Here is a 22580-nt window from a genome sequence, read left to right on the forward strand (position 1 = left end):
GAAGCCACGTCGACGTTAAGCGTAAGGTGATGCGTGCGTGAACTAGCAGCGTAACGCCGACTTTCACATGCAAAAGCTGAACTTTGCCGGAAGGTTGCTCACACGAAATCCAATTTTCGTATTTACGTTACGGCTTTGTCATTTTATCCTACCCCGAAGACGTTACCGCGTAAAATTTCCGTTTACTCTCCCTCTCTCTCTCGGATAGCTAAGAAAATTCGATTAAAATTTGCGCCCACGAATGCAATGCCGCATATACCTATCGTGTTCACGAAGTACATGTAAAAGTAAACATCGATTTTATCTTTCACTACGACGACAGAAAAATTCGTCGTAGTATATTCGGGGTGTTATTTTTATAAATAACGATCCGAGCGGAAATAATTGAAATTGGCGTATAAATATCGCATCTCGAATAAAACGCAGAGCCACTCCGTGGGATTAATCGAATTATCGAGTTTCGCAACCCAAGATGCTGCTTGAATCCGTAATGACGGCTGTGCGGGAAGAGCGGCTCGCGGAGGATCCTTAAGGGCCTGCTTCGCGATTGCAGGGTTGAGATTATATCGATCAAATGAGATTACGAGATTACGAAAAGCGGACCAAATGGAGCCGTAATGCGAGACCGCAGTCAGTCGGTAAGAGGGATAAGCGCGTCGAGAAAATGAGAAAAACGAAGACGATGAGAAAGGAGCGCGGGCCCTCTCTCTCTCTCTCTCTCTCTCTCTCTCGTCTCCTTCTCCCCGAGAGGGAGAAAAGGCTTGTACGTGTGCTCGCGCGCGCGCGCCGTCGAGTGCACGTGTGCGTATGCGTGTCGACCAAAGACCGGTTTCTCGTAACATCGTTTCTACATCGTGTGTACAAGACTCAGGCCGGGGCTGGCTTTAACTAATTCGCTTACCGAACAGCGGTTCTCATTTCGCACGCATGAGATTTCTGATCGTAAAAGATTCGCAACGAAATAGCGCTTACGTATTTAACGTTAAACGTTGCCGCGGTAGCGGTTTCGAGCGTTTCCGTTCCTCGCGAGCGCGTATCCTGTATACCGACGCAATACCAACAGCGTGGCGCGTAACTACGGTCGCGCAAAGGAGAAAAAGAGAGAAAATCCGGCAGTTCGCGATTTTAACGAGCGTCTTGAATATAGTCGCCGCATTATTCCCGGCGGAATCAACGACCGTTGTGAAACGGGCTTTATTGCCCGGTGGTCGTAAAGAGCGTACTAAACCGCGTTTTAATATATCGGTGCGGCTACGACAGTCGGTTTAGAGTTTTTCTCGCGTATATATATACGAGGGGAACGCGCGTAACGTAATGCGATAGACGTCGAGACGCGGGCGCGAGAGAAGATAGTCTCTCGCGCTTTCGAACTCAATGTTCTCTCAACGTTACAATTTTTACGACACCGGTAATATTTATTTCGCAATGCGGTAGAATTATTATCGTTAATACTTCAAACGCGGGCAAATTCGTCTGGATGAATATTTTACGAACCTGCTCCGGACAGGCCGCGATTAATTAAACCCGTTTGTTTTAATAATTCGATATTCATTCGGCGCGGTTTATCTTTGAAATTACGATTATTTTGTAAATTGCGAACGCTACAATGTATATATAGAAAATATAAATATAGAAATTTGGCCCGGCTCACGCTCTGCTTTTAAATATAAATTAATCCGCCCATATTTTTATTACATTCGCGCTCGCGAGCATTATCAATAAATCGCGAAATGTATATTTCAATCGGTTCTGTTCTTGCGAAAATAATAATTTCGCTGAAAGCTCGCAGCTTATGTTAGCGTATAGTGAAATTTAATTATGTTTAAATCAACTCATTAAAACGTCGAGAACAAAATAAAAAAAAAGCGATTAAAAATTTATCAATAATATTCCATTTTTTATCATCGAGTTTTTCTACCATCAGAAAACTAATTATAAATCATTTTTTTTTTAATTTAGTGTCTAAATTTCAAAAATATAGCTTGGCAAAATATTTCTTTCTTTCTCCTGCATTTTGATTCACGGATAGAAAGAAAAAGATAGTTAAGAAGAAGCTACGCGGAGATCAGCCTCGCCACCGCAGACCGTCCCAACGAAGCAATTGGTTTTTAATTAATAGACTCCATTGAGAGAGGGAAACCCTCGGAGACGGGAGATCAGGATCTTAATTATCACGAAACTGGAAACGCCACTCTCGCGGTCGAGATGTCTAATACGAGTGAAGGAACACTGTGAATAGCGGCAATCGGTTACAATAATGAAGTGAAGTTCCGTAAACTCGATGCAGCGTGATTACGAATATCTCATAGTATCGACATTTTATACGCGTTGCATCTTTTTTAATGTAAAAAATTGAGAGGAAAGTATTTTAGTGCTTTCCGACAACAGACCTTTTTCTTAAGGTCGAGAATAAATCGAGCCTTTATCTATGTTCGTATAAAATCCTCTCTCATTCGAAAAACAGTCGAGAGAAGATTTAGGTTGAATTATTAGCTGAAAACTTACTCCGTGGATAGTCGTCTCTAATCGTGACCGATTGAATCGCGAAAACGACTCCGGGATGGCGCAATCTCTTTTCAATTCACGAGCAGCCAAACGATATCGATCACGATCGGTATCTACCCCACGAACGTGCCTGGCTCGTTCCCCTCTCGCTTAGAGAAAGAAAGACACTCATCGTCTCCCAATAAAAATCGTTCCTGAATATAACTCTTTAGGCGATGATAATGTATCTGATCGTGTGCGACTTGCAAATTTCGTCCTCGATGCAACCTCGTTACTCCGCGGTCGAATCGGCTTAATCAAGAACATGCCACGGCCTACGTGTACGGCTGCGATAGTTTGTGTTTACGCTCGTGTATTCGTACTACGGAATGATTCAGCAAATCGGCGGCCTCGACGCATACACGAATTAATTCTCTGGTGAGCGTGTTCTTACTTCTAACATTATTTTCGAATTTAATAGAAACGTTTTAGACGCTCACTCAACCGATGAGAGTATCGCGCGCAGTTATATAGCGTGCGATTCGCGAGCGGAAACACGAAGCGGAGGATGTACTCACGTCAAATGTATCGGGTGGCATTGCGAGCGCGACGAACGAAGTGCTTCGCGACCGGTCTCCCTCCCGCCATGCTCGCGGTTTGCGCGCTCGTAAAAGTTCACGAGCTCGACAATTACATGAAAGAGTCGTAAAGGCGTAACGCCCCGTGGCTGGCTGGGGCTACACCCGTGTGGTATAACGATGTCGTACCGAGCATCCTACGGCTCGCACGAACACGACCGTATACGCCGATGGCCTCCATCGATAACGAGTCCCGAGAGATTCGCCGGCTGGCTGCCAGTAAATGCCGCCTCGCGACGTCACGTGGAAAATTCGGAGGGAGACCAGATACGGGGACTGGCTTTACATGTGTGTGTATACACATCGTATATGAGATATCCCGGTTACAGTACTCGCGATATCCGGGAGAGACATTCAGTGGGGACAACGCGCGACGGCGGCGTTGTTCGGAGCGCAGGAAAGCAAGCTACGGCGATCACCGTAGCAAGACCGTAACGTGATACTTTACTCGGTACTCGCTAATTCATCGACGATGAGGGCGACAAAGCATCTGCGCGACGCACCGTTACGCGCGCTACGATTGTAATACCCGCATGAATCAATGACTCGCTCGATGCGAACTCGAACGTGTTTTAGCCGACAGACGCGAGTACCTGTTGCTAACGCCGACCTGAACCCGATACTACGATAAATTCTTGTTACGTCGGTAATCAATCATCAATGATAAAACGGCGCGATAGGACGATAGCGCAATAAATATGCTTTCGTGCTCGCCGATCGAAATTTGATTAAGTGCATTCCGTGGTTTCGCTATGTTTCGCGCCGACGTTCGTTACCGCGCAACTGGCAGAACAATAAGCGCCCCTGCGCCACATCGAAACGAAAGTGGAATAAAGTATGATATGTACATTTAAACCTGTCACACGCTTGAGTCGCGAGCCGATCGATCGATATGTGTACGGGTGGAACAAAGGATACGGGCGCACGGGGCGCGAAGATCGATCGATCGAGGGGAGCGAAAGCAGCGCATACCTGAACGCGAGATAAGCGCGCTCTCGTACGACGCACGCTATGTACGTGAGACGATCGCGCGATTAATCTTCGTGCCGTGGCGTGAATCGGCGGAAGTGCCACGTCTACGCGAGAGCGAGCGACGCGCATTTTATATGAAGTTATTTGCATCGACCGTGCGCGGCCAAGTCCGCGGACTACGGCCTATAAATTATCGCCGGCCTATAATGCATGCTTCGTGAACTTTGGGCAACGAACTGCGAACCGCGTATACTTATGGCGTGCGAATCGCGGCGCGGCGCGGCGCGGCTCTCTATTCGTGCGCTATCAAGATTTCTCGAATAAACTTCTAGTTAGATTAGCACAACGAATATCTTCGCGGTAAATTTGCAAATCTAAGGAAGTGTCTGTGCCTTAATCTAAAAAAAAGATTTAGATCTATGCTTCTCTGGATACTAAAGTGATGTAGCCTGGAAATTATCGTGTTATATGTGAAGACACTCTCAAGATAGATAGCCCGGAAAGAATGCAGATCCACCGAGACGCCGCGCGCCGGTACAACTGGCGTAAAATTAAAACCGGTACTCTCGGCGACCTTCGACCTCCCATGAAGAAAGCGGTGCGCACCTCTTTACGCTTCACGCGGCTTAATGAAGATGCATACACGCGGTCGACGGTGTATCGCGATAACGAAGATTTACGGGCGAAAGTAAGCCGAGACTCTCGCGGCGTCTACATGTATACTCTCGCGGGACAAAGCCGAAAAACAAAACTATAGAAGAGAAGCCTTCGCGTTCGGCGAAGGAGCACCGCACGGCACGTGTACGACGTGATTCTAAATTATTTCGTCATCCTCTTATGCCGCAAGACAAATATTTTTTTATCGCAAATCGGACTTCTAGAGATATATATGTACCTAAAGATATATGTCAACTTTGTAGCGCGTAATTTAAACATCATTAAACTTATGTACTCTCGATATATTTCAGCATTGCGTCGTAGTGCAAATTTGACGAGCGAACTTATGATGCGGGGTGTTCCCTACAGTCCGCAACGGTTCAAGTCAAGAGTGAGCGCAAAAATAAACTTTGCGAGGACTCGTCTCTAGACGCGAAATGAGAAAAGCGCGTCGCGTCGCGTCGTTTGACCCTTTTACGTTTAATACGATTACTATCGATAGGTTCTGCCAATAGGTTTTGTAAGCTTGTGTGAACTCACCATGACGTAGTGGCGCTGCATCTCCGTCTTCTCCTGGGCGAGTTTCTCCAGCTCCAACTTAATACTGGACAGAACAAGCAGGAAATCGCACGTGTAAGCTAAACATTAGTAAGTGCAGGCGACATTCAAAAGCTGTGGGGGCAAAATAAAGAAGGGGGGCTCTCTCTCTCTTTCATATTTGACCGGGGAGAGGTCTCGTGGAGCGTTTCGGCTAACAATAGAGAATAGAGAATATAATAACGCCGCTAAACGAGATTATCGAGTCATCAACGAGTCGAGGGTCTGTGACTTGGGCTCCGTGGCGAACGAGGGATACGATATCATGTTCGAAACGCGTTGTTCGATCGTGTAACGATTCGTTAATCTGTCCCGGATTTTTCCGCATGTATTTTTTTTAACCTTCCGAACCGGTTCGTTTCTATCGCGCCCCCAAATTGAGGGATATTGCGGAGGGGTGGTGCACAGCCAAGCCATTAAAAACACACAATTAGTGCAGCCGCAACAAACATTGATAATAATTGTTATATACTGGCCATCGTGTGTGTGTGTGTGTGTGTGTGTTACATTGTGTGTAAATTTCGTGTTTACCAAGTGGACCGCGGAGAATATTGGAAGCGTCGCGATTGCGAGCGAATAATTCATAAAAACGCATTCGTGGAATTTACATCGCGTTCAATTAACAAGGAAATCGTATGCAAATACAAACAATCGCAAACGCGTTAGGTAGGTACTACTGGTCGTTAAATATTAAATAACAAAACTGTTCATCATCGAGAGCGATAATTAATTATTTTGTAAAAAAAAAAAAAAACTATGTAATCGTCAGAAAATGTGTTTTCGAGCACTTTGCCTCGTTTAAAAAGAAAGTTAATACGAAATCAATACGAGAGAATCGGCGCGGCACTGCGCAGGTTCATTAAGAGTTAATCCTCGTCGCGTCGCGCTTTTCCCCGACGTGTTAAAGCGCATATTAATATTCACTTGGTCGGCCACCATGTTACCCCGACAGCGACATCAGAGCGGGAACAAAGGCCCCGTCCACGGTGGCGATAACTTTTTTAACGACGACAAGCCCGCGCCGTATTTTTGTTTAGCGCGGCGCCCCGGGGGCGCAGGAAAATAATCTTGCGGTGGCGGCGGTCGACAAAACCGCTTGTACCGCGGCGAAATGAATGCGTTCGTATGTGCCTGTAACGCTCGAGTGCATCGCGCGCCCGCCGCCGCTGCTGTGTTGCTGCTCCGCTGCTGCTGTTGCCGCTCTGCCTGCTTGCTCCATGACTGTATACCTACGATAACGAGTATGGGGTGCGTCGTGTCTCTCTCTGTGATTCGTGTTTCTCCCCATGTTCCCAGTATTTTCGGCGCGCGACGACCGCCAATGCTCGGCTCGCGACAATAATTTCCCCGAGATTTCTTTTTTTTTTCTCTCTCTCTCTCTCTCTCTTTCTCTTTCTCTGCCCCGTCCACCCAACTCCCCTGGAATTATACCTCTGACATTACTTTGAAGATCCGTACCATTTTCCTTTTAATTGCACTCCCACGTATAATAAAAGCGTTACAGCCGTGCTGCCGCGCGCATATCGAAAATTCATTTCGGTAAAATCAAATCGGTTTTTTAATAATTTCCCTCCTTTTTAGGGGTCTTCGCAATTTCGCGAGAATTGAAACAGCTCGACCGCGACCGAGCGATATCTCTCGAATTCGAGCGCGACGAAAACGAATGCATTTTAATCTGGGAACAACGGCAGGATGATTCGTATGGCTTTGTGTGCATGTGTGTATGCGTGTGTATGTGTCAATGTATGTGTGAGTAACGCGCGTTGCCCTTTCTACATTTTTATCTTTTTCCCGGCTTACCATCACGTAATGCCTCTGTATCTCTATTTTTTCACTGGCCAGTTTCTCGCACTCCAATTTAAGGCTGTGTAAGAAGAACAAGAACAGAGCATTAATATCCACCGGCCCTCGAAATCGTCGGTGCCATTGTCCCTCCGCTCGTCGTTCTTCGTCGCGACATTAAGTTAAAAACGCGCCGTATAACGCGCGCCATATATCGCGAACGAGAGAAAATAAAAGGTCGGTACAACTGTAAAAGCTTCAACGATAACGAACGGAGTAAAGACGGTTTATATCGATCTCGCCATCGAGTTCAGCACGGAAACGCAATGATAAATTTGACATTTCTCGTACAACTAAATTTTCTTTCTCTTTTGTGTTTTTCAAGGAGGAAATCCAGAAGTCGCGTAACGGGACGCAAGAAGCAATTTGACTCGGTTCGAGGAAATGATAGAATGCATGCGGTAATTCCGACGCGGCGTTTAATATTCGTGAAAGGCGAATCCACGCTATATGTTGCGCGGCGTAATCTCACCTATAAGGCGATAAATTAGCACGGTATTAACGATCACGCTCGGGCGAGCGGCAACTCTCGTTACGCAAACGGCAATACTCGTACAGTCAGAAAGTCGATTAATTATTTCAGATTGACGCCGTGCCAACGATTTACGGGACGATTTATCGAGAATCACGTTGCGCGCTTGAATGCGCGCGCGCCTACTAACACGTGGCCGAGATAGCACTCCGTTTCACGCGGCCGGATGCATTTTTGCTTTTCCGCGATTAATATCTCAATCCGCGGAATTTATGAATGTTGTTCTAAACGCGCGATAGCTATTCGCCCAAACGTGCCCGGTGTCGTCGTCCCGTTGTAATTATTGTAATTATTTTTCTTTTATTGTCAGCACTTTGTACATTTAACTTTCAAGAAAAAAAAAAGGAAAAGGGAAAGGACGATGCCGATGCTCTTTCAACGACCCCGGAACGCGGTGAATTAAACATATCAATGAATAGGGACGCAAATCCAACGATCAAAGAAACCAGTCACGCGCCAGCGAGCTTTTCGCTTCCGAACCCGCCAAAAAGCGCGACCCGCGATCTCGGAGAAAACCCTTTTCTGCGATCGCAGACACGTGCACCGCGCACACAGGCGCGCCATCCAAATGGGGTCTTCGCTCCTTCTCCAGACCGTGCGCATACTTCGGTGTGCACCATTTCCGGTCGGACAAACAATTATCTGCCCACGTCCGTACATCAGTTCGTGCGTTTCGCGTGCGCGCCCACGTGGTATTTGCACGAGCGCTTAATGGATACGGCCCTGCGGTGTCCACGGACGCGAATGTTTACTCCGTTCGACAAACTACTGACCGCTGAATTAAGTTTACATCACGCTCAACTATCCGCGAGAAAATATGTATTTTCGCCGAGGAAATGGGAATCCGACAATTTTTCTTAAAAAAAAAAAAAAAAAAAAAAAACGTCGATAAAATCGCGTAAAAGCTTTGGGACAAGTTGTATGAATATCAACTTCCTAGGTACTCTACTGTTACTTCAGTAACAAGAATAAAAAAATACGTGTCGTTAATTCAAAGAAAAAAAAAAGTTATAAATATTAATGTCTGTGACAGACAACGAAGATGTACGTTTACAGTCGCGTGATTAATACAAATTGCCAGGATTGTCGGAAACAATACTTGTGACAAATTGGCCGTGTCTTTATTCATATTGAATAAAGCCCGTACATCTTCGATTGACTGCAATCGACAAGGACAAGTTTGTAAATACGAAAAGAAGGATACCTGTGATATTGGGCTTGTAAAAAGTTGAACTCCTCTTTTATACGATCGCAGGACTCGCCGACCGAAAATTTGAACGGCTGCCCAGGCTGCGGTGGACCCTGCAACACAAAAAAAACACCATTAAATGTATCAATGTGCCTTAATCCCTTAACGCCATTAAAGCCCTTAAGACCTTGAGATTTATTCGAGGAACTCCGCCAACTCGCAGGTAACTTGAAATCGATACACAGAGTTGGACAAAAAATGTTGCTACTTTGAGATGTACACTCCGCAAAAAATCCGCAAGAAAGACCGTGCCACGCCTCGTTAATTAATGCTTTTCTTCAATTTTAAAGTACATCTATCTTTCATGTCTATATGTAACTGCTCTATTTCTTTTACCGTAAAAACTAATGTCAAATTTTGATGACTCTTCCATCAGACTTTCTAGATTACCACAAATGAAATTACCGGCGTAATAATCTTCGAGTACATTTCGAACTGTTCAAACTGTTCTGTAACTGTTCTGTAACTTCGACGCATAATCATAACAATATAAACCGGCTTAAAGTTTAATTGGTTTATTAATTCTATTATATGTATCTTATCTTGATTCAGGTTTCATCCTAGCATCGCGTTATACATGCGAAGTACAATGTAATAAATACCGGATAACACGCTAAACTTATTATAGATAGTTTCTCATCTAAAAAAGGAAAATTTCGCTCTATTATTATTCGGTCGAAAGTGATCACTATTATGCTTCAAGCTTAAGAGTCAAACTTATAATCGCCATAATATAACTGCCAGAATAGAAACAACTTTAGTAATAATTTAAACCAGTATATCACGTCAAGAACGATCCTTAATTTGATTTATATAACTTAATTATATTTATATTTATGCCAATTATAATTATATTTATCCCAATTAATTAGATATTTCAGGATACGCTACTTTTTTGTCGCGGGGCATGTGCCGTAGTAAAATCTGAGTGACTTTGGTGGTTGCTGTATCAGCGCGCGTCCACAAGCGTAAAAGCCACATTATTGCCGGTAGTACCAGTGCTACCCGCCTCCGTATACCTGTTGGTAATAACGTTACGAGCGTGTTATCGATCGTTTTGCACGTCGTGCCCCGCAAAACGGATACGCCACTATGGCCTCGTAAAAGCCGGAATATAGTTCCCTCTCCCTTTCTCTCTTTTCCCTCCGTCCGGTCGTTCTCTCGCATCGTGCGATCTCTAGTCTACTCCGCGCCGAGGAATGCCGCTCCGGAATCGCGACGTTTCGTGCGGGAGCGCGAGCGGGAGGTCGCTAACGATTCGCCGGCGATCGCGATCGCGTAATGAAAATCGTGCCAAAACTCGTAAAATAAAGATCAACTTTCGGTCGCGTTTGCCGCGCTAATGAGTCACACGTGTGATACCGGGCCCGGGGGGGTCTACTATATACATATAATATATAATACCACAAACAGTACGGACGTTCAGAAAACGCTAAGTACTTCCTTGTTTGTGATTTATTAATTTTTAATCTCATTTTTAAAAATCGTTTGTTATTGTCTCGTTAGGATTTCTTTTACTTTTTACAACATGCTTTTAAATTGTATAATATTTTACTGTGATAAGTGATAAGCGAGTAATATTTCAAAGGAAAATTCGATCTCACGTAAATCGATATACCTTAACGTAGTTCTCGGAAAGCCTCGTAGCTGCGAGTAGTCACCGCAGCGTGTTTTATTAATTTTTACGGCTTCGCAAAGGGCTTCTCCCCGACGCATTATCGCACATGTATATTCGAATTACGCCGAGGATTTGCGCGCCAGGTGTGCAATATCTTTAAACGGCTCAAGCTCGACGGAATCATACCAGACAACACCGTGTATCTCGCTCGCTTGCTTGTTATCTACGAACGTATATACACATCCAGAAACACATATACGTACGCGTATATACGCTCATCTTTCGCAAGTGACTTTTAAATGCGACGTAATGCGAGTAGATTCTCTCATCTATCTTATTAAAGGACGGAAGAGTAGAGTTAATGCAAATTGGCAAACAGCTGATCGCAATGGAATCGCTGATCCGATTTGTATGCGACAAGTCACGATGGTCAATCCAATTAATTTATCAGCTTTCGCCCGTGGGACAAAATAGCAGACGTCAGAATAAAATGTAAGTGCTTGGTATTTTCCGGTAGTTCCGTTTATCAGCTCCGTCAATAGATCGATATGAATTAAGAATATCAGTCTGTCGAGATACGGACACCACTCGTAAAACAGATTTATATCGCCGCGTGCATAATTTATTGTAAATTATTTGTACTGATATAGCCAAAAAAAACACATCTACATACCTAATACATATGGAAATGTCGAAAGTAATAGTATGTAATTTATCTGATATGATAAACACACAACAGCATCTTGCCGATATTTTCTTGAAATATTCACATCGTTTTAATGTTCAACGAACGGAATGACGATATAGTGATGGCCTTTCGCATCGATGAGCGAGACGGAAAAGCAACACACCCGCCGAGCGACACGGTTAGCGTCCGTCGAAAAGCGAAGCGCGCGAATTATGTCGTTTCGACGAATAATAATGAGAGAACGTAGCCGTCGCGCACGTCAATCAGTGTCCTTTACGTGCCGCGGCCGATTTAATTATCCGATAGCCTCCTCTCTCCCGCATCATCATTCGGGTTCCCTCTTTCCACGCCGCGCCGCGCCGCGCTTTTTATTCCGCGCGATCGAGAGCCATCGGCAATACAGCGTGCGCGCGTTCGCGCCGGCGGTATTCAAATAGCGCGTTATCGGTCCGACAACCCCGTGAAAACGATAGCCGGGGCCGGATAACGACGAACAAGAATTGGCATTAAAGCGCAACGATCGGCACGATCGCGCTTTTATTGGTTTTCGAGTCTCGCGCGACATTTAATACATCCCGGCAGATACCGGATTACCGTTTTGCAGTATATTATCGCGGACAACTCAATGGAGCGAGGAGGCCGCTCAATGGACGTTCGTTAAAGCCGACTATGGGGCGACATCGTCGTTTACGGTCACCCTGTCTCTTCGGCCGTCAAAGAGGAAAGGAGAGAGAGAGAGAGAGAGAGAGAGAGAGAGAGAGAGAGAAGGGGGAAGAGAGGAGACGACAAGTCGGCCACGCTGTGTTACGTCCTAACGTTAACAGCAACTGGACCAATCAGTTGCGTTTGCAGCCACTCAAGTACGCTTAAGTGGCGCGTATCACTGCGTCTAATTACGTTAGCTCCATCGATCCCGCCGTCCGTCATCCACTAGATGCCTGATTATCGGCACGTATTATCGGACAGGTTAACTGCTCTCTACGATGTCCCCGTCTGTGATCAAGCCCGTAACCAAACACAAGGCACGCGCGCGCTCAAGTGCCAAGAACATTTGCTCATCTCGAGCTACGGTAAACGGGCATTGTGCTCGCATTAGGGTCGCAACTAAAACGGAAATGCTGTATATATTACGCTCCGAATATTTTAAATTTATTCTCGCGTTCTCCAGTTACATAATATAATTAAAGATTTTAGATTTATTTCGATTTACCAACTCGTTAAAAGACTTAACTTCAAAGCTATTATTACAGATTTCACTGTAACTCGTTTCTTTTGCAAATAAATAATAAGAGTTTTTAACCAGTGTCTTTTCTAACTTAATATTCGAGAGAAACAGCTGCCTGTATCAATCGAAGCACCTGATATACCGTGCTAATCAAAGAGACGGTAGTTTCGAGAGTTGGTGGCCGTGCGCACTCGTCCGCTTTACTTAGAGACTCTCGTGAGAAACTCGCTAAACCATGGTGGGATTACGCGAAAGGACGACGCAAACAGGGAGAACGGCCGGGAAGAGCTTCGAGAGGGTCGGCGGTTTTCGCCCCACCGCAAAACCACCGACTCGTGGCGCGGATTCCAAAACCACCCGACGACCAGAACCGACCGCGTTCGCCCTATAAGCGAACCTCTCTCTACCACCTTCCGTTATTCCGTTATTCCGTAGAGAGCCGCTGGTCGCGAAATATCATCGAAATATCGCGCACGGTGGAGAGAGTAGGGAAAAACATGATTTATCTTATAACGGTTTAAGCACCGTACAATCGGAATTCCTTGAACAGCCGTAATATCGCGCACGAAATGACCACGATCGACGGTAATGAGGTTAAGTTACGTAATTTCTACAATTTTCGCGGAAAATTAGGCGAAAAACAATACAGAAATCGATGTTGGGTGTATAACAAACTGATTGTCGAACAAACGAACTCAAGCAAACCCAAGCACGATCGAATACCGAAATTATGCAACGCGATAACAATTCCCTTAATATCGCCAGACAATACGCTTCAAGATTTGCATGAGGTGTAGAGAGAAAGAGAGGGGGGAAGGGGGAAACCGAGAGAGAGAGAGAGAGACAGGTGTACGAGCGGTTGTATCTTATTGATCATTATGATTATTCCCCGTAGCAGACTGCGAATTCATCCCGAGACTGCGGGGCACGACCGCTATTTGCATAAGCAATGCATTTTGATTCGTAGACCCACATTGTACTCGGCACACGGGGAATGACATAAATAATGCATAGAATAATGATAGCGCGCGCGGCGCGCGAAAGCGAGTCTCTCTATCGCGAAACGAAACGAGACGAGACGAGACGAGACGAGACGAGACGATTCTCGCGCTCGTAATTCTTCGGTATGCTGAAATTGCGGTGCGCCGCCACCGGCGCATGCATTTTGTTCTACTCTCGTTAACCATTACCGGCGCGTTATATCCAGCTTTCTCGCGGTGTGATTCGCGCGATCTTCGTGCACACGTTACGGTAGATCCCACCACGGTGCATCGTTCCGCGTGAAAAAGCGCAAATAGACATATCTGAAATAAATAAACGGAACAATGAAGCCGAAGGCTTCTTTAATATCAGAAAACGGGAATATTAAGATCCGAGAGGTCTCAAGAGGCGAGCACATCTGCTGTAACGCATTGAGGCTCTTATACAGTTAACGTATAATCATATCGTATAATTTGCCAGGCCATTTACTTAAATTTCTTTCGCGAGAGGTAACGAGCAGAGTTAGCGTATGTAGAACGGCTTTAAAACCATCGTGTCAAAACGTTATTTCACGGAAGAAGGTGGTAACGGTGTCGGCGCCTATCCTCCAACAGTGCGTCCACAAAATATTCTTTTATGTGCGTCAATTCGCTCATAACTACGATGTATCTATAACATAACTCACGATGACGTGAAAGGAGCTGAAAACACCTGACGCGTGTACGCACGATTCTCCGTGCCGGTCCCGAGTCCCGACACAGGCAGGCCAGGCCACGCATTCGAGCAGATCGCTCGATAAGAGGCGACCGCGCGGCAGTTTAACCCGTCGAGCAATTAAGGCGATACGATCGACGCTCTCGTAAAATAACGTCACACTGGCACGCCGCTGGATACATGAATAAATGCTACCCTCTGTCTCTCGTCTCATATCTATACGTAGTCTCTTCGTTCGTCTCTCTGGTCCCTCTCTTTCTTTCTCTACCTCTCTCGAGCCCGAATGTATTTACACGAATGCTTTGCATGGCATCTCGCATACACACGACGCGGTAACTACGATTACGACGACGACCAGCTGTGCGCGCCAGAGATCGCTGCGCAGAAGACTTAACTTAATAACACGCGGACGCTGACGTTTATAGACTCCGTTTCGCCGTTGGCGAATGTAAAGTGACTGTCCCCCCTCTCTCTCTCTCTCTCTCTCTCTCTCTCAAAGTTGATATTCCCTTACATCGGTATTATGCAGGAAATCGTGTTACACGTTTCAACAAAACAAACGAATAAAGTGTGCAAAAATGTAGAAAATAAATCGCAAAATTACTGCATCCATGCAGCGATAAATTTATAATGATATAAGAGAATATGCCCCAAACACACCGCGGTACGTTCTTCGGAACTCCGGCAGTAGTGATTCAATGGGCGTGCACACAGAAGTCAAAAGGTTAAGAACGTTGTTATACCATATACTTTCGCGGATACTACGTCGCGCGCCGTAAAAAGAAAATGTCAGACGTGACAGGTTCGAGGTGAAACACGAGATAACAGACGGACGAGAGAACGAGGAAAAAGAGCGTATAAAAAAACCGGTAGGAATAAAGATTAAGCGAACAGAAGCCGCGGACAAACAAAGAGCCGAGAGCTATGATTCGGCCGTTCCGAGTAGACCAGGTAATTACTGGTTGAATCTGGAAGAGAGAAAGAGAGATTTCGTGTCTTTTCTTCCTCCGCATTTCCTACCCTCGACCATGGATCTCGATCTCGTTGAAAGAGAGAGAGGGAGAGGGGAGAAGAGAGAAAGAGAGAGAGAGAGAGAGAGAGAGAGAGAGAAGAGAAAAACTACGACGATAGATAAAAGCGCGACGAGAAAACTCCGTCGAACTGCGCGAATGAGCCGCGCGTGGTACTTTAACGGCACAAAGGGAGCTTAAATATCGGCCAACTGTCGTGGCTCGCTACCGTCGTCTCTCCCAACTCTCTGGAACGACCATTCACTCTCCTCGTTCTCCTATCTCTTCGTCTCCCTTTCACCGTCTGGTACGCTTGGTTGCCGGTGGAAGCGAGAGCAGAGGGCATCGACAAAAGCGACGGTGTTACAAAAGCTCTGGCGATAATAGGAAGCACGGCGGGAGCCACCCTGGCAGTTCGGTCACCTAATCTGTTACAGTCATAAACCCCGTTCTCACCCTCTCGTCTCTACCCCCTGCCTGCTTGCCTGCCTGCCGTTCACGGTGACGCCCTTTTACGAGCTGCTCCTCCCGGCGCGGCGGAGCAGCTCACCCTTACGTGAAACGCTCTCGTCACTCTCTTCCTCTCTCTCTCTCCCTCCCTCTCTCTCTCTCTCTCTCTCTCTCTCTCTCTAATTTTTTTATAAAGTGATTCTATCAGCGCCTGCAGAACATTCGTTCAACATCGTCAACGGGGACAGTTATCTCACGGCACGCATGCGAAAATGTGAAGACAATGAATAAACGCTGCGAATTTAATATCGCGCATCTTCTCTGGAAACTTTTAATAACCACTTTACGATCGTCGAATGATGGTCTTTTCTTTCTCTCGATGACATCGCGCCTTTCGCAGCATCAACGGTCCTTGAGGGCGTCGCGCGATATTCAATGGGGAATCTGTAACACGAGGGTCGTCTCCCTCGGGATTAAGGGGAGAGATCGAGGGAATATGTTATAATTACCGCCAAACTGAACGCTAGAGCGGGAGTCAGGAACGAAAAGGAGGGGCTGATGGGATCGTACCGTACCTGCCTACCGACCTCTCTTGCTTTCGACACTCGCGACAATGTCGTCCCTTTCGATCTCCTGGGGCTGATACCGCTCTTACCCTCCCCCTTCTCCCCTTCGTCTTTTTTACGACGCGCCGCGCATCACGGCGTAGCCAGTAACGTCAAAATGAAATTTCTAAGGACGAGGACAGCCACCACTCTCTTACCACTCCCTTTCACGATAATCTCGTTATCCACGCCGACAACCGGGAGAATGGAAGGCGGAGGGTGAAGGACGAGCGGCACCCCTTGTTGTTGTCTGCCTCCCCCTCGTGCGACGAGGGAGTGTGCATCGAGGCAATGAAATCCGAGCACGCGGCCACATCTCTCGAGAGCATCTAAATTGCGATTCTAATCGGCGCCGCTCTCGTGAGCGTCCCCGACCATCCGTTTTGCGGATCATAAATGCACGATCGCGCTGAGTCATAACGCGCGCCGTCGGGCGAATTGAAAATGACAGTCGATTGTTCCCGGTGAAAATGAGAAGATAAAACGTTTCGTGAAGAATGCGAAGATTGCAGAAAAAAATATGTAGATAAAAGGAGAATTTTTATGATAAGGGGTATACGTTCTAGGAAATCGGAGAGAAAGACATAAGAATACTATTACATATTGTACGATCGTAAGAAATACGAAGAATATCTTTTTATTCGTTCGAAACGACCATGAAACGGGCCAATCACGAGCTAACTGCATTTGATTCCATGTACTCCAAACTTCTGTTTTCGTATTAGTTGTTTTTCTGCCAATATAGCTCGGTGAAGAGAGAGACAGGGAGATGACCGTCGCGGGACTCGTTTCCTCGCTCCGGCGATCGAGTATGAGCTGAAAAACGAAACAAACGCGAAGCGGTTTGGATGGGGAGGAGAAAAGAATGTCTCCCTCGTGTCTCCGGGTTGTCAAGCCATTATCGAAGCTATCGCTCGACGGTCGACCGGGCGTTTTTAAGAGTGCCAGCCTTTATCTGGCGAACAAGCTACAGCTAATGTAGATCCCGACTGCGACCCGACTTTATCCTTCTATTTTATCTGTGACATACCCGAAATAGAACTCTTTACGGAACCACTTCTCCTATTTCTTAGCGCCTCGTGTATCGAAAAAAAAAACCGTTACTCTTTTAGCGGCGGGACTAAAGAACAATTTTTACGTCTACTGTTCTTGTCTGAGAAATACCAACGACATTACGCTGACGGTATTATCTCAATTATGTAAAATACGAGAAGTCGTAGTGGGTATAAGAGATGTTAAGCGGAGAAAGTGAGAAGCAAAGAGCGCGCGGGAGAGCGACAAGAGAAAAAAAAAAGGAAAAGACGGAAAGATGGTAGCCACGGACGAGCTCGAGACGGTAGTATACGGTAGCCAGCGTGTATATCATTAACCTCATCCTCGTTTTTCGTCTTCCCCCTCGCGCGCACAGCCATGCACCACAACCGCCCACCCCACCTCCGTGACAAGCACGGGTCTCAACGGTCCGATGAAACAGGAATGCACCGTCTCGTTCTCTCGCCCGCGTCGCGTCACGCACCCCGCATCGCTCTTTCTTTCTCTCTCTCTGTCTCTTCCATCCGCGCGTGTATATATGTGTATTCTCTCCCGTTCCACCCAATATGTCTTCTTTCTCCGTCCATGCCGCGCGATACTCGTCCCGACCCGCACACCATCTCACTTCCAGATGACTCCGACCCAGCGCGGCACAAACGAGTAATTAACTATCTCCGTGTGGGACACGTGTTCCCATCGTGTTTTCCTCTCCTCCTTCCGTTCATTTCTCCCTCCCCTTCTCCGCCGCCTCCTCCTTCTCCCGACTATGTCTCCTGCTGCCTTCCACCTCGCTCCACTGACTCTCCGTGTTTGCACACACTCTCTTATGTTAATTCGGCTTAACGCCCAGAAGCCCTCGAGGGGTCGAGAAGCGCCTTGCCTCGCCTCGCCGAAAAATTACGGGCGATCACGAAGAGGGAGCCCACGACGATCGGGGTGGTCACGGACGATCTCGTAGAAAATAATAGGGATGTTCGTCCACTCGTGTGTTACGTGACAGGGGAGAAGATACGGGAAGAAACGTAAGGGTCGTTCGATCGTTCGTAGGGTCCCCACCACCATTATTCATTGTACACTCGACGCGATTCACGTCTCTTTATACGAGCTTCGCGTTAACGTTCCTGAAAATGGTACTGCTAATCTTCCGCCATTCTCGTGAAACCAAGCGTCTCGACAAACATCGAAGCTAGTTCGTTTCAATTATGAACTCCCAGGGGTTGCGAACAATACTCGATAAGTCCTCGACTTTTTCCGGTAAAGTCTTCTCGCGACCGTTTGTAATTTTGCGGATTTGTTCAGGTTTGTAACAGAAGTGGATCCTCGCCATTTACCATTCGGTATAGTTCGCATTTCGGAAAAGCATCGTGTCGACAGTGAGAGGAAGAGAGAGAGAGATAAGCTAAGAGAAACGCGCTTGCTAATAAACTCGATTATTCCAACGTAATCCGTAGCGACCGTAGCGAACGTCTAATGACCAGGTAGTAGTACCCGGCCTCAAATTTATCCATGGCATTCATCTTCCCATTAGCGGTGAATAATTCCGTTGGCGTTTACGTGCCGATTCCCCATTCGTCCGGGTTGTAAGATGATTGGCCGCAGGGAGAAACGACGGTGTCGTCGCACGGTCACGACCTCTCTTCCGTTCCCACTTGGGCGCTCTCGTATTCCCGTCCGTTGAGAAATCGAACCGTGGGGGTCAAAAGACCGATAACTATTGTACAACAGCTAGCGATACGCGCCAATTTATCGCATACTTTTTTAAATTGCATATTTTTAATAAATCTTTCCTTATATAAATATTCAATATATAATTTAAGAAAAAATAAACTTGGAAAACAGATAAAATAATTCTCTAGCTAATTTTAACCAGACTTAGTTTCCATTTTAAATTGAAATTCAGTTATAAAGATAGATGATGCTAAAGACTGGAAAGTTGCAATAAATAATGACCACTCTCGACGATATCACTAAGGAGGAATCAACAACTCAAAATTAACCACGAGATCCATAAATAACAGGAAATACGCTTGATGCAAAAGATAAGACTTCAATATTTAACATATTTTCTATGCGAGCATGAATACGAGATCGAAATATTACTCTCGAACTATAAATCAAGATGTTATTCTTCATTACCCAAATTAGTGAAATCAGTATACACTGATACTTTTTTATTTCTTTTAAGATCCTATTAATTTTTCAGTCAGAAATTTACCCGGTATAAGAGTAAAATCTGAACTTTCTATTACGCATAAAGACCAGAAAATAAGAAAGAAAGGGACAAAGGCAGAGACACGTGATTACGAAATAGAAACCTCGGACACGAGATTACTCTATATGGCGTACTGTGCAACATGAAAACAGTGGGAGACGAAAAAGAAAGAAAAAAGAAGGTGAGGAGACAACTTGACAAACCACCAGATCTAATGCCAATTAGTGCCATTCTCATGTACGAATAGGCCCGCAGGGATCTCTCGACGAGGATTCCTCGAAGTTTCTCCTCTTTTTCTCCGGAGTTCTTCGTTCTTCCTCTTTTTACTCGGAGATTCAAGTACACAAGCCGTATTCGCCACTTTATGCGTAATTGCAAAATTGCAGCAAGTATCCTTTCAAATACCGTTTCTATAACAAGTGTGAAATGAACACTTTTCCTTAAAGAGAAATTTCTACAGCGAGCTTATTTTTAAATAGAAAAACTGACCGGACTAGCAATAAAATTATATCCTCACAGCGGCATGGCACAAAAATTTGTTGTGCTCAGGTCAGAATGGAACGACAAAGACGATTAGGATCCATTCAAGAATTTAAGGGTGCGGAAAACGAAAGGTAGCCAAATTAAAAATAATCGCGAAAACCTAATAGGTAAAGCTTTCTCAACTTCCTTCAAACTTTTATTGGACCAATTCACGAGGGTTTAGGAGAATAAATATCCTAGAGAAGGTCTCGTGTCCGATTATCGTCATGGAGATTTCGGCAGGTAGAGCTAGGAATATCTGCAGAGCTGTCGTCTATTCATTTCATTCACATGCTCAGCGAACACCTGCGGACGGAAGTGGCGCGTCAGACTTTTCTAGAGACCGCATCGCACCGATCGACTAATTATACAGCCCAGCGAGATATTTAATCATCATGACACGTGTTTTTTTTTCTCTCGGGCCGCGCATCAGCGGTAGCGATTATTATTTATTACGTCGTAAAGCATATCGTTGAGCAAAGAAACGGAACGACACGAAACAAAAAGGCACGGGACGGATCGCTCGTCATATCGAGCGTGTTGATCAGGATGGGGGAAGGAGGGAGAGAGGAGAGGAAAAAGGGTATCTCACTCGACCCGTCATCGATTGCGTGTATCACGCGAAACCGCTTCCTACGCCGGTCGCCGCGCATTAACGTGTAATTGTATCTAAAAGTAAATACAGACGTCTCGCGATAAAATCGGTAAACGCCTCGCGCGTTACGCGTTAGCGTCGGCAGATGCACGGCCGTTGCGCCATAAAACCACCACGGGAAGGAGAAAGCGTAGGTAAGGAAAGTGGAAATTAAAACCGTCGCTGCTCGCCGCACGGCTGGCGCACACGCGCGCACGCACACGCACACGCGTGAAGACGTGACGCGGCGGCGCATACATACGTATCCCGCCGCGGAGTTCCTCCATCCATTCGGCGGCGCGGCACCGTGTAATTACGTCGGGCGAGAGCACGAGATCGCGATCCGGCTCGGCCAGGAAACGTATAATGGGAGTATAATGCGTGAAATTTACTGGCCGCATCGGCATAATGGACGACGTGACGCTCAAGATATCACCGTGATTCCATATTTCCGAGCGATGCGCGCGCGACGCGGCGCGGCGCGGCGGAGCGTAACGCGCCGCGATTCACCGCGATTCACCGCGTGTACGCGTCAGTTTAGATCTCGGATTTTAATACAAGCAATTACCGGGAACGGGACAGGGCAGACCGAATCGGCCCGAGTGAGTCCGCGGCCCTTGCCCCAGCTCCGCTTTGGAATATCCGCATCGCATCGTGCATGCATTTATCGCGCGCGGCCTCGGTCTGTAAGTTCGCCGAGTCGAATTTCAACGTTGCGCGTAGGTATCACTGTATATCGCCGATACGCGTGGATCGCGGCAACGCGAGGATTCAGATTCAATTAATCCCACCGCGGTAGCCGAGATCTGTGTTTATCGGTGAAAAAAATTCCAATTTTCTACATTTACGAGATATAGCTTTTAAAATCGCGTGACTTTCCAGACACTTAAGGAATCCTCGGGTATCTGATCAAACACGAGTAGCGCGATCGTTAGAGAAGTATCTCCGAGCTTCCTGTGCTACGCGCAATTTCTTATGAGAGCCAGTCTTGCGTAAGCCGTAATTAACATATTACTAATTAAGCAATCTCGACGCGTCGCGCCTCGACGAGGAGGAATTAAAAATGAAGAAGGCGAAGACGACGAGAAGGGAAAGGAGCGCGCCCCGCGCGACCGACCGGTTGCGCGTTGCCGCGTTTTTTCAGCTGTGCACATTCGGACGCGTTTGAACAGCGTGTCGGCGCAAACAGACCGATTAAAAGTATCAATATTTACCGAATTGGGGGTCCTGCGCAAACGTGCGCCAACGTGCAGTTTACAGGAAGGTAGTAAACCCGACGCGGCGAGGTCCGGTCTCTCTAATACGCGCGTGTGTACGGGTGCACGTATAACGACGCCCGTCTGCCTGCCCGTTGACGTTCGCAACGTGTACCCTACTAACTAACGTTAGCACTTCGCACCACCGTCCGTCCTTTCCCGTAGAGTTATGGATTGCTCATCGTCCCTACGCCCCCTACCTACGCTTCAGCTCCGTAATATTCGATTACGTGGGGTGTCGTTTACGCGAAAAATATTTCAGGGGTGGATACAGGCTCTCGAGACGCGAAGGAATATGCTTGTTAGATATAGGAAGCACTCTCGTATAAAGTTTAGCACTGAATTCGAATAGGGTTCAGCACTGAACGCAAGTATGTACGTGGGGGCTTAACATGCACGAATCGTAATATTAGATAGAAAAAAGTCGAGATCAGCTAGACAACTCTAGTCGCTAATTGTAAGTAAATATTAGTCGATATCGATATCTTAACTTTTGAAGAGACACCTCAAAGATACATATATAATAGACGATAAATTAAGTCGAAAGAAAAATTTCAATGTAGTCTTTAGGTGTATCTTAAACACATTGATATCCTACGTACAAAAGAATCTAAAGCCTGATCTTTTTAGGGAATTTTTCTACGTGCTTATTACCTGACCTA

At 46.2% G+C, this 22580-nt stretch overlaps 1 protein-coding gene across 6 annotated transcripts in view; it reads right to left on the reverse strand.

Annotated features, from left to right (window-relative positions):
• Positions 1 to 22580, reverse strand: part of LOC139818615 (protein groucho) — a 68059-nt gene that overhangs the window by 42253 nt on the left and 3226 nt on the right. For 3 of the 6 annotated variants that reach the window (XM_071787402.1, XM_071787400.1, XM_071787397.1), the window contains exons 2-3: positions 8927 to 9024; positions 7149 to 7212 (exon numbers count right to left, since the gene is read on the reverse strand). In XM_071787402.1, coding sequence (XP_071643503.1) covers positions 7149 to 7212; positions 8927 to 9024 — 162 coding nt within the window. Of the gene's footprint in view, positions 1 to 5291; positions 5356 to 7148; positions 7213 to 8926; positions 9025 to 22580 lie in introns of those variants that run through there. The other 3 variants (XM_071787401.1, XM_071787399.1, XM_071787403.1) reach the window with 2 other exon arrangements.

The sequence above is a fragment of the Temnothorax longispinosus genome, chromosome 9, assembly GCF_030848805.1.
Source record: "Temnothorax longispinosus isolate EJ_2023e chromosome 9, Tlon_JGU_v1, whole genome shotgun sequence".
In the NCBI taxonomy this organism is placed as follows: domain Eukaryota; kingdom Metazoa; phylum Arthropoda; class Insecta; order Hymenoptera; family Formicidae; genus Temnothorax; species Temnothorax longispinosus.